The 19,496-nt window shown below is 33.5% G+C and overlaps 1 protein-coding gene across 3 annotated transcripts; it reads right to left on the bottom strand.

Annotated features, from left to right (window-relative positions):
• Nucleotides 1-2,287: 2,287 nt before the first annotated feature.
• On the bottom strand, nt 2,288-6,887 carry LOC139862009 (cysteine-rich receptor-like protein kinase 2). 3 transcript variants are annotated; one of them, XM_071850549.1, is made up of 9 exons: nt 6,285-6,887; nt 5,761-6,176; nt 5,518-5,649; nt 5,036-5,151; nt 3,969-4,179; nt 3,625-3,687; nt 3,453-3,522; nt 3,215-3,359; nt 2,288-2,686 (listed from the first exon to the last, which is right to left on the bottom strand). In XM_071850549.1, exons 1-9 carry the CDS (start codon nt 6,662-6,664, stop codon nt 2,429-2,431), a joined length of 1,791 nt encoding a protein of 596 aa, XP_071706650.1. In that variant the 5' UTR covers nt 6,665-6,887; the 3' UTR covers nt 2,288-2,428. The 3 variants fall into 3 exon arrangements, with proteins under 3 accessions (XP_071706650.1, XP_071706649.1, XP_071706648.1); XM_071850548.1 differs by having other exon boundaries at nt 3,453-3,687; nt 5,036-5,145; XM_071850547.1 differs by having other exon boundaries at nt 3,453-3,687; nt 6,285-6,886.
• Between the last annotated feature and the right edge of the window lie 12,609 nt (nt 6,888-19,496).

A 19,496-nucleotide genomic window follows, 5' to 3' on the forward strand; every position in this document is an offset into this window, starting at 1 on the left:
ATCAAGAACTAAACTCTCTAGTTTAGGTTCTACATATAATGTTTCAAAAATTATAAAGTTCTTGTGTTGATTAAAGACATACTTGTAAGTCATGGAAGTAAACTTAAAGTTTACTTTACTTAAAGATCAACTTTGGTTGAATCTTTAAAAGTATGAACAACCATGAATCTTTTCTTGTTTATTTAAGTTTACTTCTTCATTTTATGCACTTTAATTTCATGTAGTTAGTTCATATGGTTAAGTACTACAAGTTAGTCTTGATCTCATATCTCTTGAACAAATTAAGTTAACCTTGAAAGTTCAAGAACACACAAATAAGTTTTCTTTAAATATAACTTTGGATCTAGACTTTTGAGTCTTGGATCTTCAAGATCAAACTAAGAACTATGTTCTACTACTTATAATCTTGATTAGTTAGTTTACTTTCAAGTTTATAGTTCAATATTTCTTTTAAAGTTCATGTATGTGTTAGATCTAAGACTTTGATGTAACTTTGGTTCATCAAACTACATGCAACTCTTAAGTGAGTTGTGCTTCATGTCTTAGACTTGCACTAGGGTTATGATGGTCAAGACTTGGATAAGATGATGTAGATACATCAATGAGTTGTACAATTGAAGCTATATGCATCAAGGATGAGAACCATGATGAACATCAAGCACCAAGACCACCGGAACCCTTTTAAACTCACTGTTCTGTCCAAAACCTACTGACCTGATGCTTCTGGAACAGACCAGTAGACCTGGGCTGTTCTAACCTTGATTTTTAGATATAAATTTTCGAGTAGATAAGTTTTCATATAGGACTCGTCTTAATCCGAGTTACGGTTTAGGATTTATGGCCCTCCGATCGTTACTATGTCCTTTAACGTTGTGCAGAAATTTCTGACCTACTCGCACTTAGACCATCGCCACGGTCAAACCAAGACGAGTTTGCTTCTGTAAATTTTACCACACTTAAGGAACTCATAGACGGAGCCATGGCCACTGGTCTCACCTTAATTCAGTAAGGGTAGAGGCCGTGGTGACTGACTGAAGTCAGACTTTGTTTTAAACTACTTTCATAAACGAAACCTACCTTACGCCTTTTGTTTAATGATGAATGATGATGACCCTTAAGACCTTAATTACATACTTTTAAACCTATTAAGACGATTTACTAACTTAGTACTATTTGACTTAGGTTGAGGACTTCGGACCATTTACTTGCACACCTTTCCCGACTACTACTTTACCGCTACATATCATTGTGAGTTATAGCATTCCCTTTTTACTTTAACTTATTTTGGGAACTGAGAATACATGCGGATTTTATGTTTTACATACTATGCACGAGTACTTAAACTTATATATGTGTGGGTTATATAACGGCATAAACATTCCCTTTAGCTCGGTAACGTTTAATCATTGGTTTTTGAACCGTGAACGCGAATCTTAGATATGGATCCATAGGGTTTGACATCCCCACTCGGGCTAGTAGCGCTAGCATTTAACGAGTGTTTAATACTTCGTATACATACGCACTTGCCAAGTGTACTTTCAGGGGGTATAAACGTTAAGTTAGTTACCAAGTGCCCACGGTTAACATATACTTTATCATATTGTTTTGAAACACTCTTTGTAACACTGAAATCTCGTGGCCTACCTTACATACTGTTATACTTAAACTATAGCTCACCAACCTTTGTGTTGACGTTTTTAAGCATGTATTTCTCAGGTGCTTGAGGTTGCTTCCGCTGTCTTACTTGTTGTGCTGTAGACACCCGCTGCTTAGAGTTGTCCACGCATGAACTACTTTACTTTGCATTCAAACACTAGTACTTTTGAATTATGACTTGTAACGACCATTTGGGGTCACGTACACTTATTTATTGCTTCTACTTAGTGAAGCATACTTTTGGATTGTAAAACTTTCGATGTTGGTTTGACATCACTTTTAATTATGAATGCAAACTCTTTTTGAAAACGCATATAGTACTTAACCTTGTAATGATCCTGTTGTTGATGATTCGTACACGATGGTTTTGTACGGAGCATCACACGCGTAATGTTAATGTATTTTATGCACGCCATTAAAGACATAGCACAAAAAACACTTAATCAAATTTTTAGCTGATTAAAAAGACATATCACAAAAACACTTGGTCAAATTTTAAGTAGACCAACACATGATAGTAAATAATGAAAAATCAATTTTTAGGTCTGGGTAATCTATCACTTAATGAGTATATACCTTATACCTCATAACTCATTTACAAGTGTAGGCTGATCCTTCAATTACACTAAATTTCAACCATTTTCACAAGAATTGCAAAAAAGATTTTGAATAAAAAAATCATTTAACTATGTGTCAATTAGAAGGTCACAATAGTCCACGGTAAGAATCCTAAATCATATGTGAATTGTAAGCATTTTCAGAAGCAAGTATTTCAAGTGCCTATATGAATCCTCCTATCTTGATTGTGCACAAAATTAGTAGGTCTTGTTAGCTCTCTATTCCCCAATAACTGACCTTCCCGAAGCATCAATACCACTTCTGACATTGTTGGTCTGTTTGAAACTGGTGACTCGGTGCACAATAAAGCAATCTCAATTATTTTCATCACTTGTTCTTGTTCGTCTTGGTTCAAATCCAACATCTCATCAATGATGTTCAAATGCATTTTTTTCTCATACAACTTCCATGTCTGTTTAATGAATCACATAAAACAATTAACAAGTTGAACTCAAATATTGAAAAAAGGGTAAGAACTCTCCTCTAACTTCAAAAGATCAACGAGATGCTACACAATGTGAGTGGTACTTTGTAATTTTCTTTCTAAAGAATAACTATTTACTTTCATGAACCACTAATTATAAAAATATATGAAGTCCTATCTATATATAGAGGAAGGGAAGACTTTCTCTACTCTTGAAGTGTTCTACTTATGGACCGAGACATGACTTCTTTTTATTCTCGGATAGAGAAAGGATTATCTACGTCTCACCTCCCCCATACCTCACACATGTGAAATTGGGTATGTTGTTGTTGTTGTTGTTATTGTTGTTGTTGTTGTATGAAGTCCTATCTATAAATTTAATGGCATCCTATATAATTTTTATATATAAAAACATTTAATTAATGAGGTCAAAGAACCACAATTGCCTGTATAACTAAGAAGAAATAAGAATAAGATGGTACGGAGTATTAAATTAACATTGAATCTTAATCTCACATTTTCGAGAAGTAAATCTGTGCCAGACACCACTTCAGTACTTCTTCGGCCACTAATAGTTTCAAGAATCACAACTCCAAAGCTGTAAGTGTCAACTTTATCTGATAAAACACCAAGAAGTGCGTATTCTGGTGCTGTGTATCCACTAAGATCACATAAAACGATGAAATCAGATAAAAAAATTACATAGAAAAGGAGAATTACGATTTAGAAAAAGTGTCTAGTAAATGAAACTTACAATGTCCCTGCATACCCGGTCGTGCTGATATGAGTTTGGTCCTCTCGCTGAAGCCTTGCAAGCCCAAAATCTGCTATTTTTGGTTTGAAATCATCACTAAGTAGAATGTTGCTTGATTTAATATCTCTATGAACAATTTTCACATGGAGTTCATCGTGTAAATGAGCAAGACCTTTAGCTATTCCCACTATTATTTCATATCTTTGAGTCCAGTCCAGTGTTCCCTTTCGTGCACCTCCAATAAGAAAAACAATTATTAGCATACCAACAATTTCAAAGGTGACTAGATTATGTTCATAATCAATTATCGAAAACATTCTCTTTATCCATAAAGCATTGAGAATGAGGACTTTCTGTATTTTTGGGGGTGGTTCACTCTGGGCGGAGAAATGACTTCTCTTTATTTTAGGATAGGTGAATGATTCTCTACATCTTATCTCCCCCATACCCCACTTTTGTGGGATTATGTTTTGTTGTTGTTGCTGTTGTATCGTCAGTATCGAAATACGAACCTACCCCATAAGAATTTGTCAAGACTCCCATTCGGAATATATTCCAGTACAAGAAGTAGATTAGATCCTTCACTGGACCATCCAAGAAGCCGAAGAAGATTTCGATGACGTATTATACTTATAAGCTTAACTTCGTTTTCAAACTCTGTTTTTGCTCGAGCATGCACCCCATGTAGTTTCTTCACTGCTACTATATTCTTATTACCAAGAATTGCCTGTCAAATTATCCAGAAACGATTAGTGGAATACCATGACTATAACATGTTGCTTTTTTAATCTTGAGGGACCATCACACAATACCAAGGTCATCGCCCATTAAAAAAAAATAAAAAATAATAATAATAATAATTTACAGCTGCACAAAAAACTAGTAATTTACTGCTGAAATAAACACTTACACTTTAAACGAAAAGGATAGGATAATAAACGAATAGAGAAACTAGTGAAATGACCCGTGAAATTACGGGTTTGTTTAAACGAAAACGTTTAATGATATGTTTTAGGTATTAAGTGAACGTAAATGCTAAAATCATTTAGTTTAATGACTCGTGGAACCACATAGCCCGACTAAGAAACTCGTCAGCTGAACATTTCATCAAACACCTAAAATGCATATTAAACAATCTACATCCAATCATAAGAGATAATATTGGTTGTCATTTTATTTTAAAAGTGTAAATTAAAATATAAATTTAGAATTGGTTTCGTTCTGCCTAGCTTTTATACCTTCTCGTACTCAATTCAAGATAATTAATTAAAATAATTCAAAATTATTTAATTTTAATAGTTAAAATAATTATTAATAAAATTTAATAATAATAATTAATTAATAAGATTTAATTTTAATTTAAAAATATTTAAATTAATGGCATCACCCACCATGATTAGATTTTTTTCTTTTTATTTTTAATTTTTTCTTAACAAAGAAATTAGCCTAATAATGACATTATCATTTTAGAGATTTAATAGAAATAGAAACTATAGATAAGTCATTATTGAGTTTCCTTATTTTATTTATTTTAGTTTAAAGTGAAAGGCTGTTTTACTTCTTTTAAATCCTTACGAAATCACCTTATACACTTCACCAAAGCCTCCTTTTCCGAGAATATTTCCTTCGCTGAAATTATCGGTGGCCAACTTTAGATCTTTATAATTATACCTTATTGCCCCCTCCAAATCATCTACATCTAATGAACATAGATTACTGTCAGTATCATTATTATTATCAGTATCTTTATCACTATTAAAAAAGGAAATTGTCCCGAAAAGGTTATAACAATTTAACAATAAGGGAATATAACTTTTGTCTGTGTACCAAAAAGATCCAGATATTAAATCGTACCATAAAAGAATCTATATCACGAAAAAGTTTAATTAAACGTATAAGTACTGTTTGTTTTTTCAGTCAACTGAAATTCTTTTTTAGCTTTATCCCAAAACGTGAGTCATATTAATGACATCAACAAACGTCATATTCCCTTTGTAATCAAATTTTAACAATTTAACTAACTTTTCGAGCCATTTGCATAGCTTTTCACAAAATATATAATTACCTTGTTCTGTCTTCTTAGACTTCTTTCTTTGTCTATACAACAAGCATGAAATAAGGATACTGAGCAAAAGAGCAACACCACCAATGACACTAGCAACAATGGTTACTTTAACTGAATTCCCTATCACATTATCTAATAATGATAGAAATGAAAATGATGTTATGTTATATCAATAAATAAAAACTTCTAATTATAAGCACATTAACAGTCCTTATTTCAAGAAATTGACAGAAGTGAACTCACCTTTTAGGACATTTGTGATATCTGTTATCTTGTTGTCATTGAAAAACTGAGTCTCTGAATACCTCACAAAACAAGCCATATCGAAAAACCTCCCTTCTGTACTTGGTAGACAATTATCCAACTTTTTGTACGCTATATTCATGCAGGTTTCGCAAATGGTCTGGTTTGTACTTTCAACGCACTGTGCAACCGCGTACACAGTTGCATTAGCGTTTGTGATTTCTTTTGCTGATGCTACATAGAAATTAGATATTTTTGGAGTGACATCTCTAATCTCTAATAAAAACGCGCTAACAGTTTGATTATAAGTTAATTCAAGTTGAGATGCTGATTGATTCCCACAAGATATAAATTGAGTGGCACCCGCATCTTGCTCGGCATGTGGATTAGTGTAGAAATCCACAAAGCTCTCGTACCTTAACAAATGGAAGTTAAACAATTTGAACACTCCTTTTAGGAGGTGATCATAGATAATTAAGTATATAAAAGTTTGAATATACTAGTAAACCTATAATTATAATTACCTGACAAAACAGTTATCGAATAAAACGTAAGCACCATTACCATCTGGGCAGCTGACCAGAACAGAAACAGCAGCATCAAAACAAGCTACGCACTCATCTACCGATAGATAGTTCCAGCACCGTGCGAGTGTAAAAACAGAGTCCCCACCAGTTAAATCTTGTGAGGTACCATAAAGTACTCTATTGCTTAATAAATTCAACCTGAGTTGATTAAAGCTAGAGTCGCGGTTTTCATTGAAATTTAAAGGATTCGAAGGAGCATTACGCCCACAAAACAATTGGATGGGAATGTTAGTAGTGTTAACATGGTTGATTGACTCTGAACTTCCTGTATTAGTCAAAGTCAACCATAGAAGTAACACTAAAACCATGAAGGGCATTAGACTTATAATTAATCAGTTTTCCAGAAAAACTGAGATGAAAAATAAGAAGGATTGAGAATGTTTATAGTATTGAGTTTAATTAATGGCAACAAACTAACTTGTATAACACGGTAGGCTTACTTTTATTTAAAAGGATGAATTTATTAGAATATGGCCAGCTTAGTAAGGACACAAATTCATATTCTAACGGAGTGTTGATAATATTTTATGGAAAGTTGATTGATTGGCATCGACATCTACAGAGGATGATGAATTTTATGTAGTCAAAGTTCTTATAAATAGTCAGAAGTCGTAGCTTGACTATATCAAGTCAAATCGGACAAAACAAATAAAGTAACGTTTGTGATAAGAATAAATATATATTTGCAGCTGTCATTTTCGGGTTAAACGAGTATAAAAAGCCATCCACTTCGATGCGGGCTAATTTGATCGGTTAACAGTAGTCGGTTAACGGTCAGTTAATTAAACGTTTATAAAAAAAAACGTTAACGATCATTTAAAAAAAATAAAGGAATAAAAAATGAAGCTAAAAAAAGGAAGTGAAAAAAGTTGTAAAAAAAATAACTTCGTTGCGGGTGGTTTTGATCGGTTAACGATCAGTTAATTTAACGCTTTAAAAAAGGTCAACGGTCGGTTAATTTAACGATTTAAAAAAACATTTAACGGTCGGTCAATTAACGTATAAAAGAATAAAAAAGGAAGGAAAAAAAAAAGAAAGTGAAGTTGTAAAAACAATTAAAAAAAGTTACAAAAACGAATTAACAAAATATCTCCAAAGGTAATGGAACAAAATATCTCCAAAGCTAATGGTATTTACAGGTTTGTCATTGTGTGAACAATGTCAAGGCTCGTCAAAGATTAGTATTTAAGGGAATAATTGAGCATTAATTTTCATTTCTAGACATTTGTAATTTGATAAAGGGTGTACACGTGTAGAACAAAAGAGGTGCTGTTTTTTTTTTTTTTTTTTTTTTTTTTAATCTTTATCTTTATCATAAAAGCATTGTATAAAAATATGTATCTAGTAAAAATGTTACTTGCTCTTTTGTTCTTTATGCAGAATCATATCAAAGAGACTGGTCCTTTTTCAGCACTAGGAGCATAGCTTAACCATAGGAAAGCCCAACACTAAAAGAATAACTCGACCGTAGGGAAGTAATCTGTCCCCAAACCTCTTTCAACTAGTGAATATCACCAAATTACCCATTTTTTGAAGCTTGTTGCCTGAAAGCCCTAATTTTTTTTTTTTTTTTTACAACTTGCCCTCGCAAGGCGCAAAAAAAAGTGGCTCGCATCTTTGCGACTTTGCGTCCTTGCGTCAGACGCAAGCGTAAAAAAAAAAACTTGCGTCCTTGCGTCTTGCGTCTTATCAGGATTGGATTCTCTTGATTTTCTGGATAAGATTTTGGTAGATTTTTTGTACTTTTACGGATAACCTTTTACTTCTATATATTAATTCTACATGGAACTCTAGATTATCATATTCATTTCACTTCATTTCAACATATATCATGTCATTACAAGCATCATTAAGGTAACTTTCAATCATTTTTTCACTTGTTTTTTTAAATAATGAGTTATAATAATGATGAAATATTTGTTGTTCATATATGTTGTGGGGTTTTTTTCAATTTATTAACAACTTACCTACTTATTTGCCCCTAGATTGTTTTAGAGCTCGATTAAAACTCCTAGTTGCTCCACAAAAACCAATTACTCAAAGAGTATTGTTAAAAAATGTTCTTAGAAAAATTAATTTGCCATTTAATGCATCTGTTTCAATGAGATATGTTGTGGATAATCATGTTTTTGATATTACTGACGATTATGAAGACTTTTCTGATTTTTTACAATACGAAATCTCAAATGCTCCTATTGATATTTATATTTTCGACAAAGTAACAATGCATCAACTCCCAAATAACCTAGAATCACTTCAGAACCTACCAACACACAATGTCCATCAAAATCTACCAACACACGATGTCCAACAAAACCTACCAACACACCAGTCCCAAAAAAACCTCCAGACACACAATTTGGAAGAAGAACGACCTGAAATACCACCTCCAAACACATAAGAGTTTGATTTGTTCAACTATAGAGTTGAGAACGTATGTAAAATTAAAAAAAAAAACAGATCACCCATTTGAATCTGGTGTCTCGTCTAGTGATACGGAGGAAGAAAATGACGGAGAAGATCAAGATGAAGAAGATGAAGAAAAACAAGATGTATTCTGAAATATGTCACTTTTATTGAGTGGGCATGACCAAGAGACTGAATTTACAAGCCAAATACCAAGCACGTATAAGGTATCCGATTTGATTAAAATTCGACAAACTTTTTTGAACCAGAATGATTTTTTAAACCATCTATACACAAAATGCCTTGAAGAAAACTTTCAAATTAAGCCTGTAAAGTCGGACAAATCTCGATTCACCGCTAAGTGCATGTTGCCAAATTGTGAGTGGAATTGTAGTGCATACAAAATACGCCACACTGACAACTTCATCGTAAAGAAATTGCATGACGTACACACATGCTCACGTACGTAAATTATTGGCAATAATAAACATGCAACCAAAAAGGTGTTAGGAAGTATTCTTATGGAATCGTTCAAAGCTACAAATCAAGACTATAAACCAAAAGATATACGTGATGATGTTGGCAACCGTTTATGGGTGAGCAGTTCTTGCAATCAAGGATGGAGAGCCAAGTGCCATGCATTAGAGATGCTCCGTGGCAGTATGGATGACTCGTTCTGAATGCTTCCCATTTATCTTCATAACATTAAGCTTCATAACCGAGGAAGCATGAAAAATGTGGTGACTGACAATGAAAATAAATTTGTGATGTGTTACATGTCTTTTGGCGCAGTTGTAAGTATCATTCATCTTAAATTGTTTTTTCTTAAAATAATAGCACTCTCATTTAATTTTTTTTACGTGTAGATTCGATCATTTGTCCAAAATATTCGCCCGATTATCATCATTGATGGTGCACATTTGAAAGCTAGATACTGGAGTACAAATTTAATTGATGTTGCAATGGATGCCAATAACGGAATTTTTCCATTGGCTTATGGAATTGGTGAAGGCGAGACAAACGAGGTTTGGTCATGGTTTTTTGGCAATCTAATAGATCATTAAGAGAGTTGTGGTATGAGTAATCGTATGTTAGAGATTACCTTTATTTCTCATCGTGCTCCTTCAATAGCACATGGTATTCCAAATGTGTTTCCAGAAGCCTTTCACACTTACTGCGCATGTCATCTGTTCATGAACATAAAAACTAAATCCAAAAATTCAAGTATTTTGAATGGCACTATTGGAAAATGGTTAAGGCTTATCGTTTGTCAGATTTTTAGGATCATGTTAGTGCATTTCAAAAAAGATTGAAAGCGTCTTACAAATGCTACATGACCTTGGTTTCAACAAATGGTCGAGAAATCAAGCTGATCATGTTAGGTATGCATACCTTAATAGCAACATTGTAGAGTCTATTAACGCTCTATCCAAACATGCTCGCAAACTACCAGTTTGCATGTTATTGGAATTTTTTTGCGCTTCAATACATGATTAGTTTTTCAAACATCACAACAAAGCAGTTAGTCTTACTTCAACGTTTACTCCATATGTTGAACAGAAATTAGCCAGGAGGACGAACAAATCAAGAAGATGGCAAGCATTTCTATTGACAAACAATCTAATAGAGGTGCGTGACGGAAGGAAAACGACCTTGTTAATCTAGAAGATAGAACTTGTACATGTGGGCAATGGTAATTATCAGACATACCTTGTGGACATGTAATTGCAGCAGCATGACTCTTCGGAGTGGAAGATGTTACATGTTATGTATCACAATGGTTCATGTCTCAAACTTATATAAATACGTATTTCAAACACATCCTTCATTTGCCCCATCGATCCGAATGGTCGGATCCAGGGCCCAAGATCTTGAAAACTGTAAGCCCCCCAATTCAAAAGAAAAGAGCACCTGGACGCCCAAAAGGTACCAATCGGGTTCCGTCTCAAGGTGAAGAAACTGAAAAGAAAGTAAGAACATGTACTCGTTGTAAGCTAGCAAGTCATAACCGGTCAACATGCATCGCTTCTTATGATCGAATAGGTGAGTCTACTTCTCAAAGGGTAAGAATACAGCCTCAAAATCAAAGTCAAAGTCGAAAGAGAAAGTCGAAACTTCTCAAGCTTATCAGTCTCAGTTTTATCCAACGTATGATTTAGGCCTGAATTAGTTAGTTAATGTTTTCTAGTTTATGTTCAAAGTTTGTAGTCTATCCAAGCTAATTAGTCTCAGGTTTAGGCCTGAATTAATGTTTTTTAGTTTAGTTAATGTTTAGTTTATGGTTATGGTTAATTAATGTTTTCTAGCTTAATGCGTTTGTGTCCTTTTAATTGTACAATCGATGCACAAGGACGCAAGGGTTACCTTACACCTGACAACTTAAACAGACTCAAAGGAGCAAAGTAGCTCTTGTGTCTCCTTGTTAAACCCACGCAAGACTCAAGAAAATAAACAGGCGCAAGACGCAAAGTCAGTCTTACGTCTTCATGATAGAGAAACACGCAAGATGCAAAAATTACCTTACGCCCTCATGTAAGTGCGAGGCTCAAGGACGCAAGATGTATCATTGTCAGAGAAAGATCGAGGATCCAAACATGCATCCTCCCTATCATACTGTAATTAAGAACACACCTAAAAAATTATTAAAAATAGAGACGCAAGAATAGTCTTGCGTCTAAGTAATGGAGAAGCAAAAACGCAAGACAGGTCTTGCGTCTTCTTATGGGCAGGAACAAGGACGCAAGAACAGTCTTGCACCTCAATTATCAACAAGACGCAAGGTCGCAAATCTACCTTGTGCCACACCAACGTGGTAAATATTTTGTTTTTGACAGCTATAGTAAAGATTGAATTAATACCTGATGTTATTCTTGGGAAGATAAATGTTTCTCTTGTTCCATTCTATGTTTTTCATGATCAGTAATTTTTTTTACATTCGGTCAACTCATTTTCTTGATCATCCACCCGCTTGGTCATGATAGGTCAGATCATAGTGAGAATCGAAGATGTGATAAGATTGAGTGAGACTCGGTAAGGTATGAACAGACTCGTTATTAGAGAGAATCGGTAAATTTACATTTCACAGCTTCTTAAACTAGTTTACAATGCAATGACTATCTAATTAGGACTACTAAGGTTCCTTATATAGTCCTCCTATAAGAAACCATCATTTAGGCTTATTTCATATTAACTATATACATTTCGGGGTCCTGACAATCTCCCCCTTAGTGTTAAATGTGAAAATTACAATGTAATTCTATTTGAAACATCTAAAGGAACTTTGTTCCTCTGAAATGTACTTTCAATTTAAATCCTCCGAGTCTCTCATATCTCCTTATATCTGTTTTGAGACGACTCTTAATCTTGTGAGAACGTATTTGACAATCTCACTATCTTCTTTTGAGTAGCATTTGCTGATCAGTAAGCATACATCAATGTTCCGTCTGAGTATCTTCTGAAATCTGAGTCTCTGATGAAGACCTTTGTGTAGTGAGAGTTGACAAACACAAATCCATATGGACAGTCACTTACTTCAAGTAAGGATATGTATTGTAATCCATCAATCATTTGATTCGGTTGTTTGATTCCAATCTTTTTATGTTCGGATTCCAACCCCATCTGAAAATCATGAACGAACATCCATCTCATTGAATCAAGAATAAACCTGTAGACCGCCTTCATTTCAGTAGCATGATATATTGTCGCAGAATCATTCAGATCAGTTAAGTAATTGTAGATGAAGATAATGTCATCCATCTTTAGATTATCAAAATCCACCTCTGAGAACTGATAGTCCTTATCATCCATTCTCATCTGATAGAAAAGTGTCATCTTCACTCCATCCTTGTTGATCATTAAAATTTTGTTTATGCTTTTAATCTTTGAATTTCATTGTTCTTGAAGTTACTATTCATTCTTCAACTTAAACTTGTTTCGATCCTTCATATAAGCTTTAAGGTATTCTGGTTTCTTATGATATTTCCTTGCACCAATAACACACATTGAAGCTGTACGGATGAGATCAGAATCACCGTAGATCTTGTAAGCTTGTTGTTCAATGAATGGTGAATGAAGAATCAGCTTCTCCTCATCATCACTTAGTTGATAATCAGCATCACGATCAAGGACAATCTCTGGTATTTCGAAAAGAACATCAGGATTAAGAGGTGTCGTAATATCTATTTCACCATTCGAGAAAATCTCCTTCTCGAAATGTATCCCAAATTCCTCGATTGGAGATGCAATGTTGACAAATTGATATTCATTAAGTTCATTTACAACACTCGTCCCCTTCAGAATGTCCTCGATGTTATCAAAATTACGATTATCTTCTGGTGCTGACGTATCCTCTGTTTGTTCAACAGTATCCAAAATCATTAACATTCCCGAGTCACCTTATCTCTGATTAACTGATTCATCTAGAACGCTATCAAGTTGAATCTCCTCAAACTCATCACTTTCAGAATCAGAAATACCAACTATATCATCAGTTCGCCAATGTTGACTAGACGAACCAGCTTCATAAATTGAGCGTTTAAATGCGCCGGACCCATAATATCTATTCTCCCCCTCACGATGGTTGTCGGGATCGAAATCATCATGGTCAGGCATGTGAATTGGTCCAGGTGACTTCCACGGAGAAAGAAGAAACACTTCTCTTGCTTGTTCAATAAAGATTAACATCATCTCACGAACTTCGTCGAGATCTGTTCGCTTAGAAAATTCAGCTAGATATAATGCCTCCAACTCATTATCAGAGAGATATTGAAAACCAAAATTCAAAGATGTCTGAGAAGGTGACCTAGGTGGTGAAACAACAGTGTAACCAAGTGGAACTGCCGCAGATGATGAAGGTGATGTCGGTGTAAGTGTTTGATTTGCCGTGAGGCTAGGTAAGGATAAAAGTGCGGTATTATTCTTATATGTAGAGCGATACGTACTTGATGTGATGCGAGTTGTATACGAAATAGTTATTATTTTTAATACGAAATACGTTACAAATTACACAAGTTTTAATTATTTATTTACAGATGGGATATACCTAAACCTTGCTACAACACTATAGGCAGTGTACCTAATCGTAGAGTAGTATAGTTTTTAGTAAGTCCGGTTAGTTCCACAAGGAGCTGGCTTATTTCACACTATATTTTAAACAACTATATTTGTACAAAATATATATTTTTATATATAATAATAATATAAAAGGGGGTTTACCGTTTAATGACCGGTTTGTCGATTTTATATTTTAAGTCACAATTAAAACCTAATAAAAAATATAAATGACGATAATTTAAGTGCGATAATTAAAAGTGCAATAAATAAAATGATAGTAAATAAAAATGCGATAATTAAAAGTGCAATTAAATATGAAATAAAGGAATTATGCTTATTTAAACTTCCGTAATCATGATGTTTGACGTGTTAATTTTTAGTTTATTCCCATGGGTTAATTGTCCTTTGTCCTGGATTATTCAATATGTTCGTCTGGTTTTTGTCCATAACAGTCCATCAGTCATAAATATAAAGTGCGAGTGTCCTCGTCAAATTATTATTATATCCGAAGTCAAATATTCCAACTAATTGGGGACTTAAACTGTAACAAGGTCTTAATACTTTGTTTAATAATTACACCAGGATATCGACTGCGTGTAACCCAAGGTTTTAATACTTTGTTATCAATTATGCCAAGTGTCCTTGTACATAATTTCACCCTTGTTTTAATAAATCTATTAACTATTAATCCATTCCCGTGTCCGGTTAAATGAACGATTAATCGTACATATAAATATCCCGCCCATCGTGTCCGATTGAGTGTATATGGTTATTTATAGGTATGTCCAATTGTAAATCTTTATATTAAAATTAACAAACTATCATTTAGTTAAACAAATATAAAGCCCATTAATAGCCGATAGTCTAATTTCCACAAGTGTCGTTCTTTTGTCCAAACCCCAATTATGGTCCAAAGCCCAATTACCCCGTCTTTAATATTTAGTCTAACATCATGATTACTTCGGCTCAAATAAGCATAATAATAACTTAAGTACGAGACATTAATTTAAAAAGGAGAACATAGCTTACATTGATTATTTATCGCGTAGTGTTACACGGACAGAGCTCCGACTTTAAAACCCGTAAAATAACCTTTGCATAACCCAAAACTAATCTAATATAAAACTACACTATACTATATATATAATATATATATATATATATATATATATATATATATATATATATATATATATATATATATATATATTATTACAGAGGAGTATTATTATTATTATTGTTTTTTTTTTGGTGTTGAACTCAGCAGCAAGCTCGTGCCTTTTATAGGAAATTTTGATCCTGGTGTGCTCCGCGATCGTGGAGGTTTAAGCCTTCAGAGCTCCGCGAGTGCGGAGCTTCAGAATCCAGCTCACCAAATTTTGGATCCTAGCTTTGTCGACATATTTATTATATATATAATATATAAATAATTTATATAATTATTTAAATATTATATTATATTCTTGTGCATAGTTGACTCATAATTTTTAGTCCGTTGAGTCGGGCGTTGATAGTTGGCTCAGGTCCCAGTTCCGGATTTTAGAAACTTCCTTTCGTATAATTTAGTATCTTGTACTTTGCGTTCCGCAACTTGTACTCTTGTCATTTTTAGACGTTTCTCATCAATAATTTGAACCACTTGAATTATATTTTGTACAATTGAGTTTTTTGGATGTTTGCGTTTTCAAATCGTTGTTTTCGCCTTTTGTCTTCGCACTTATTTAATATAAACGATTACAACTTAAAATAGGACAATTACAACTAAATAATTTACATATAGGGAGGATATTGCTACTAAATATATGTTCATTTGGAGCACTATCAAATATCCCCACACTTGAGCGTTGCTTATCCTCAAGTAATACAGAACTTGAAATTAAATTACACGAATCACTTCTTTATTCTTCACACTTTATACATCAGTGATTTTGATACGGCGGTATGAACAATGATAGTAACGATGTGGTTTACAGTCCCACATAACTATGAAAATTTAGATCCTTTAAGGAAATTGGATCTTTATGAAAATATTTGATCTTTTGAAAATTCAATCTAGCTTTTATCCTAGATAAGTTTTCCGGAATAACCCTTCACCGGTGTTTGCAAAATTTTTTTGTGGGTTTTGTGGGTATCAGATTTTAAAATTTTAGCTCAAAACTTGCGGTTTTGTGTCACCCACTTGCTAACCTTGTATTAGGAAAGCAACACGTCCAGTATACTTGCTCCGTATATTACCTTTTGGCAAACTACCGTCCGGTTGTAAAGGAAAGCGTTGAACAAGCAACTGTTAAGGCAATGTCTAATGACATGCATTTGATTATGGTCCAAAAACGTGTCGAATGCTATTACTATCCTTTGTAGGAGCAATAGTAAAGATCATCCTATGATTTTTTGGTCTGGCACAAGGTCCTGTCTTCGACCATGCTATGCAACCACCGTTCTTACGGTTGACACCCAATTTGGTTCAGGTGACCTAATGAATTCCAGGTGAATTTCTAGAATTTTACGTTCAATGGTAATGAACGCATTGAAATAGGTTTTCAGAAAACAAATCGGTTTTAATTTTGATCAAAATATTTTCTCGTTCAAGCTCGAGTTTAGATATCATTGAATTCCATGAGTTTGTAATTCTCAATCTTTAATGTCAATCTCAAGGATTGAGTAATATCAGGCTTAGAAGCTGATTTTTAATCTTTAAGGAGATTATCCTTTCTGGGGGTCTGATTCATTAGTCTTATCAAGCTAATTTGCACGGTGCCCTCCCCATTTTACGAGACAGATCCTCTCATGGTTAGGATAAGTCTGACCACATGGCGACCCTGTTTGATGCTGAGGTCCGTGAATTTCCTGCTGATTTTAGAGATGACTTTTCTAGATTTTTCGTCAACCTACAGCTGGTCTGGACGACAATTTCTTGACCTAAATCAAGAAGCGCGTGTCTTTTTAGGAAGACTTTACTTCCTTTTAAAGATGGAATTGATTCATCGTGTAGATCCATCTCTCTTTCAAATATATTACAGTAAACCGGGTAAAACAGTTAATTTAGTCCAAAACAAAAGCACCTGCAATAAATTTACAGAAACATGTGATAGATAGTTTTTAATTGAATAACTTGGTACATTCTCCCCACACTTGGCTTTTTTCATGCGTCTTTTTATATCTTAATAAATAAATTCAAGCGTTTTAGTTGTTTCTCAATTTATGTCCTTTCCGAGGTAACAATAATTTCGGCATTAACACCTAGTTTTATCGTTCATAAATATGTATAAACATGCTTTTGAATTCATTTAGTTGAAAAATTTTAAAATTTTCACAATATTTAGAAAATAAGCCAAGTATAAACCCGAAAGAATTTATAACCCTTCCCCACACTTGAGATCATGCAATGCCCTCATTTGCATGAAATCAGACTCTAATTATAAATTCATGAGGGTGATTAGTGTAGAAAAGTGATTGAAAATACCCAGTTTGTAATTACAAAGCTCGTCGAATGATAGATGGTGCGCCTCATCATTCATTCCTTCTTGTTTTATCACACATGTTTTTCTTCAAAAATAGTTGCTTTTCTGAACTGTTTGCTAATTTTTGCAAATGCGTCTTTTACCCTTACTCATCATGCATGTTTATTAATGAGTTATGCACTAACCCGAACCCCTAATTTAACGTTAAGTGGGGTTAGACTTCCCCACACTTAGCTGACGACATGTGAAGTCGGTAGAATAAGTTCCACGAATTAGAATAGTGAGCCAGTTATTTACATCTCGGGTGGTGTATAATATATCAATGGGTTTAAAGTTTAGAACCACCCGATCGTCACTACTTAATTCTTTTTCAAGTGTAGCTTTTAGTAAATGGAAATGTCTCTTTTCTGGTTCTTGGTTAAATGGATCGATATACACCGATATACAAATTTCTATAGGGTGGACAATTCCTAACATTTCCTTCCGTTCATTCTCGGGATCAAAGGTTTCACCTCTATTACCCAATTGGGTGAAATCTGAGGTGTCATTATTTATTACAGCTCATAGTTCATCTTCGGTAGATGACTCGTCTATTAAGAATATTGGGTTGGGAGATTGTGGAATGGTGAATTTCGGGATCGAAGTAGATTCTTTTTCATTAACAGTACTTATAGGTCCCACCACTTTGGTCTCGGGGGTAAAGTTTTCAACGTTTTCATTTTCCCAAGCGTACCAATTTGTCACCCTTACTTCTTCTTCATTCATTGATTGATCGATGATTTCGTCGGTAGAGGCTAATGTGTCGATATGTTGTGAAATTGGTAAAGCTGAATAAAAAGTATCATCGGGATAGTTGGTGATTTCGGAGCTCTCGAATTCAACAAAATTCAATGATATGATATTTTCTTGCACAATACTCCTCAGATCAACAGGTGTGTAATCTGATAGAGTTTCAGCTTGCCGATTTACAAACTCTTTCATTTGTTCATTTTGAGCATCGAGTTCTTCGAGTTTGATTTTCATATTGTCTAAAAGATTTTCAGACAAATAATTTTCCTCGTCTTCTGGTTGTTGAGTTTGGAAATATTTTTGGGAATAATCCCAATTTGAATTGTATTCTTCATAATCGTTCCATTCAGGTTCCGTGGGTGCGTAATTTTCCATAGGAACGTAATAAAAACATTCCCATGTTGAGTGATAATCTCCACAGATTTCACAACCAGTTATTATTTCGTCATTCGTGATCCAAGATTGACCGAACGAATTTTCATCAACACTCATTTGAGAGTATTGATTTAATTGATTTCGGATGTCATAAAGAGTTTCTAAAATAAACTCGAGATTTTCCATAATGCGCTTTTTTTTTACCAAATTTTAGCTACAATGTGGTGCATTTACTTAATTATCCTATTAGTTATAAAAATAAAAATTATATAAGTTATCAAATTAATAGACTTTTCTGCTTTTGCCCACGTTTCGAATAGCCAATAGATGCAGCAGGGAGCCAGAACCCTTTAAATCGGAAGCTCACAACTCAGCCACCAACAAATCCAACTATTACTACGAAGCAGAAAATTTGGATGTCTATCAATTTAACCGCTTAAAATAATTTTTCGTTTTGAAATTTTAGAGAAGAAATAGAAAAAATTCTAAGTCCTAAAAACTAGAGCGTCGAGAAATAAGAAAGAAAAAGAGCGCGTCGAAAAACGTTGAAAAAAAAATAAAAGGTCGAAAAATAAATGTCAAAAAACAAACAGTCGAAAAATAAAAATAAGAAAATAAAGCTTCGAAACTTAGTATTCTAAAAACTAAATATTTAAAGTTATGTCTAAAGGTATAAAGCTTAAAAGGAATTCTATATCCAAAACAGTAATAACTTAAAAAGTACTGAAATTTTAAAATGGTGTTGCAAAATTCTAAAGCACCTAAATCTTAGTCTAAAGAAAAGGCACTTAAGGGATTTTACGGCAAAGTCTTAAAAGCTAAAAATAAAGTAACTACGGCAAAATATTAATTTTAAAACTAATTACGAATGACAAATATTAAAAACTACGAATTTAAATGAATAAAAAGATACAAAATATAAAAAGAAAATTAGAGTTATAAAAATATAATTTTTTTATAAAAATATTATTTATATAAAAGTATTAATATAAATATGTAAATAATAATAATTAAAACTTAAAATACAAATTATATTAAAACTATATAATAATTAAACCCTAATAAT

Source organism: Rutidosis leptorrhynchoides, chromosome 8 (genome assembly GCF_046630445.1).
Source record: "Rutidosis leptorrhynchoides isolate AG116_Rl617_1_P2 chromosome 8, CSIRO_AGI_Rlap_v1, whole genome shotgun sequence".
Taxonomy (NCBI): Eukaryota; Viridiplantae; Streptophyta; class Magnoliopsida; order Asterales; family Asteraceae; genus Rutidosis; species Rutidosis leptorrhynchoides.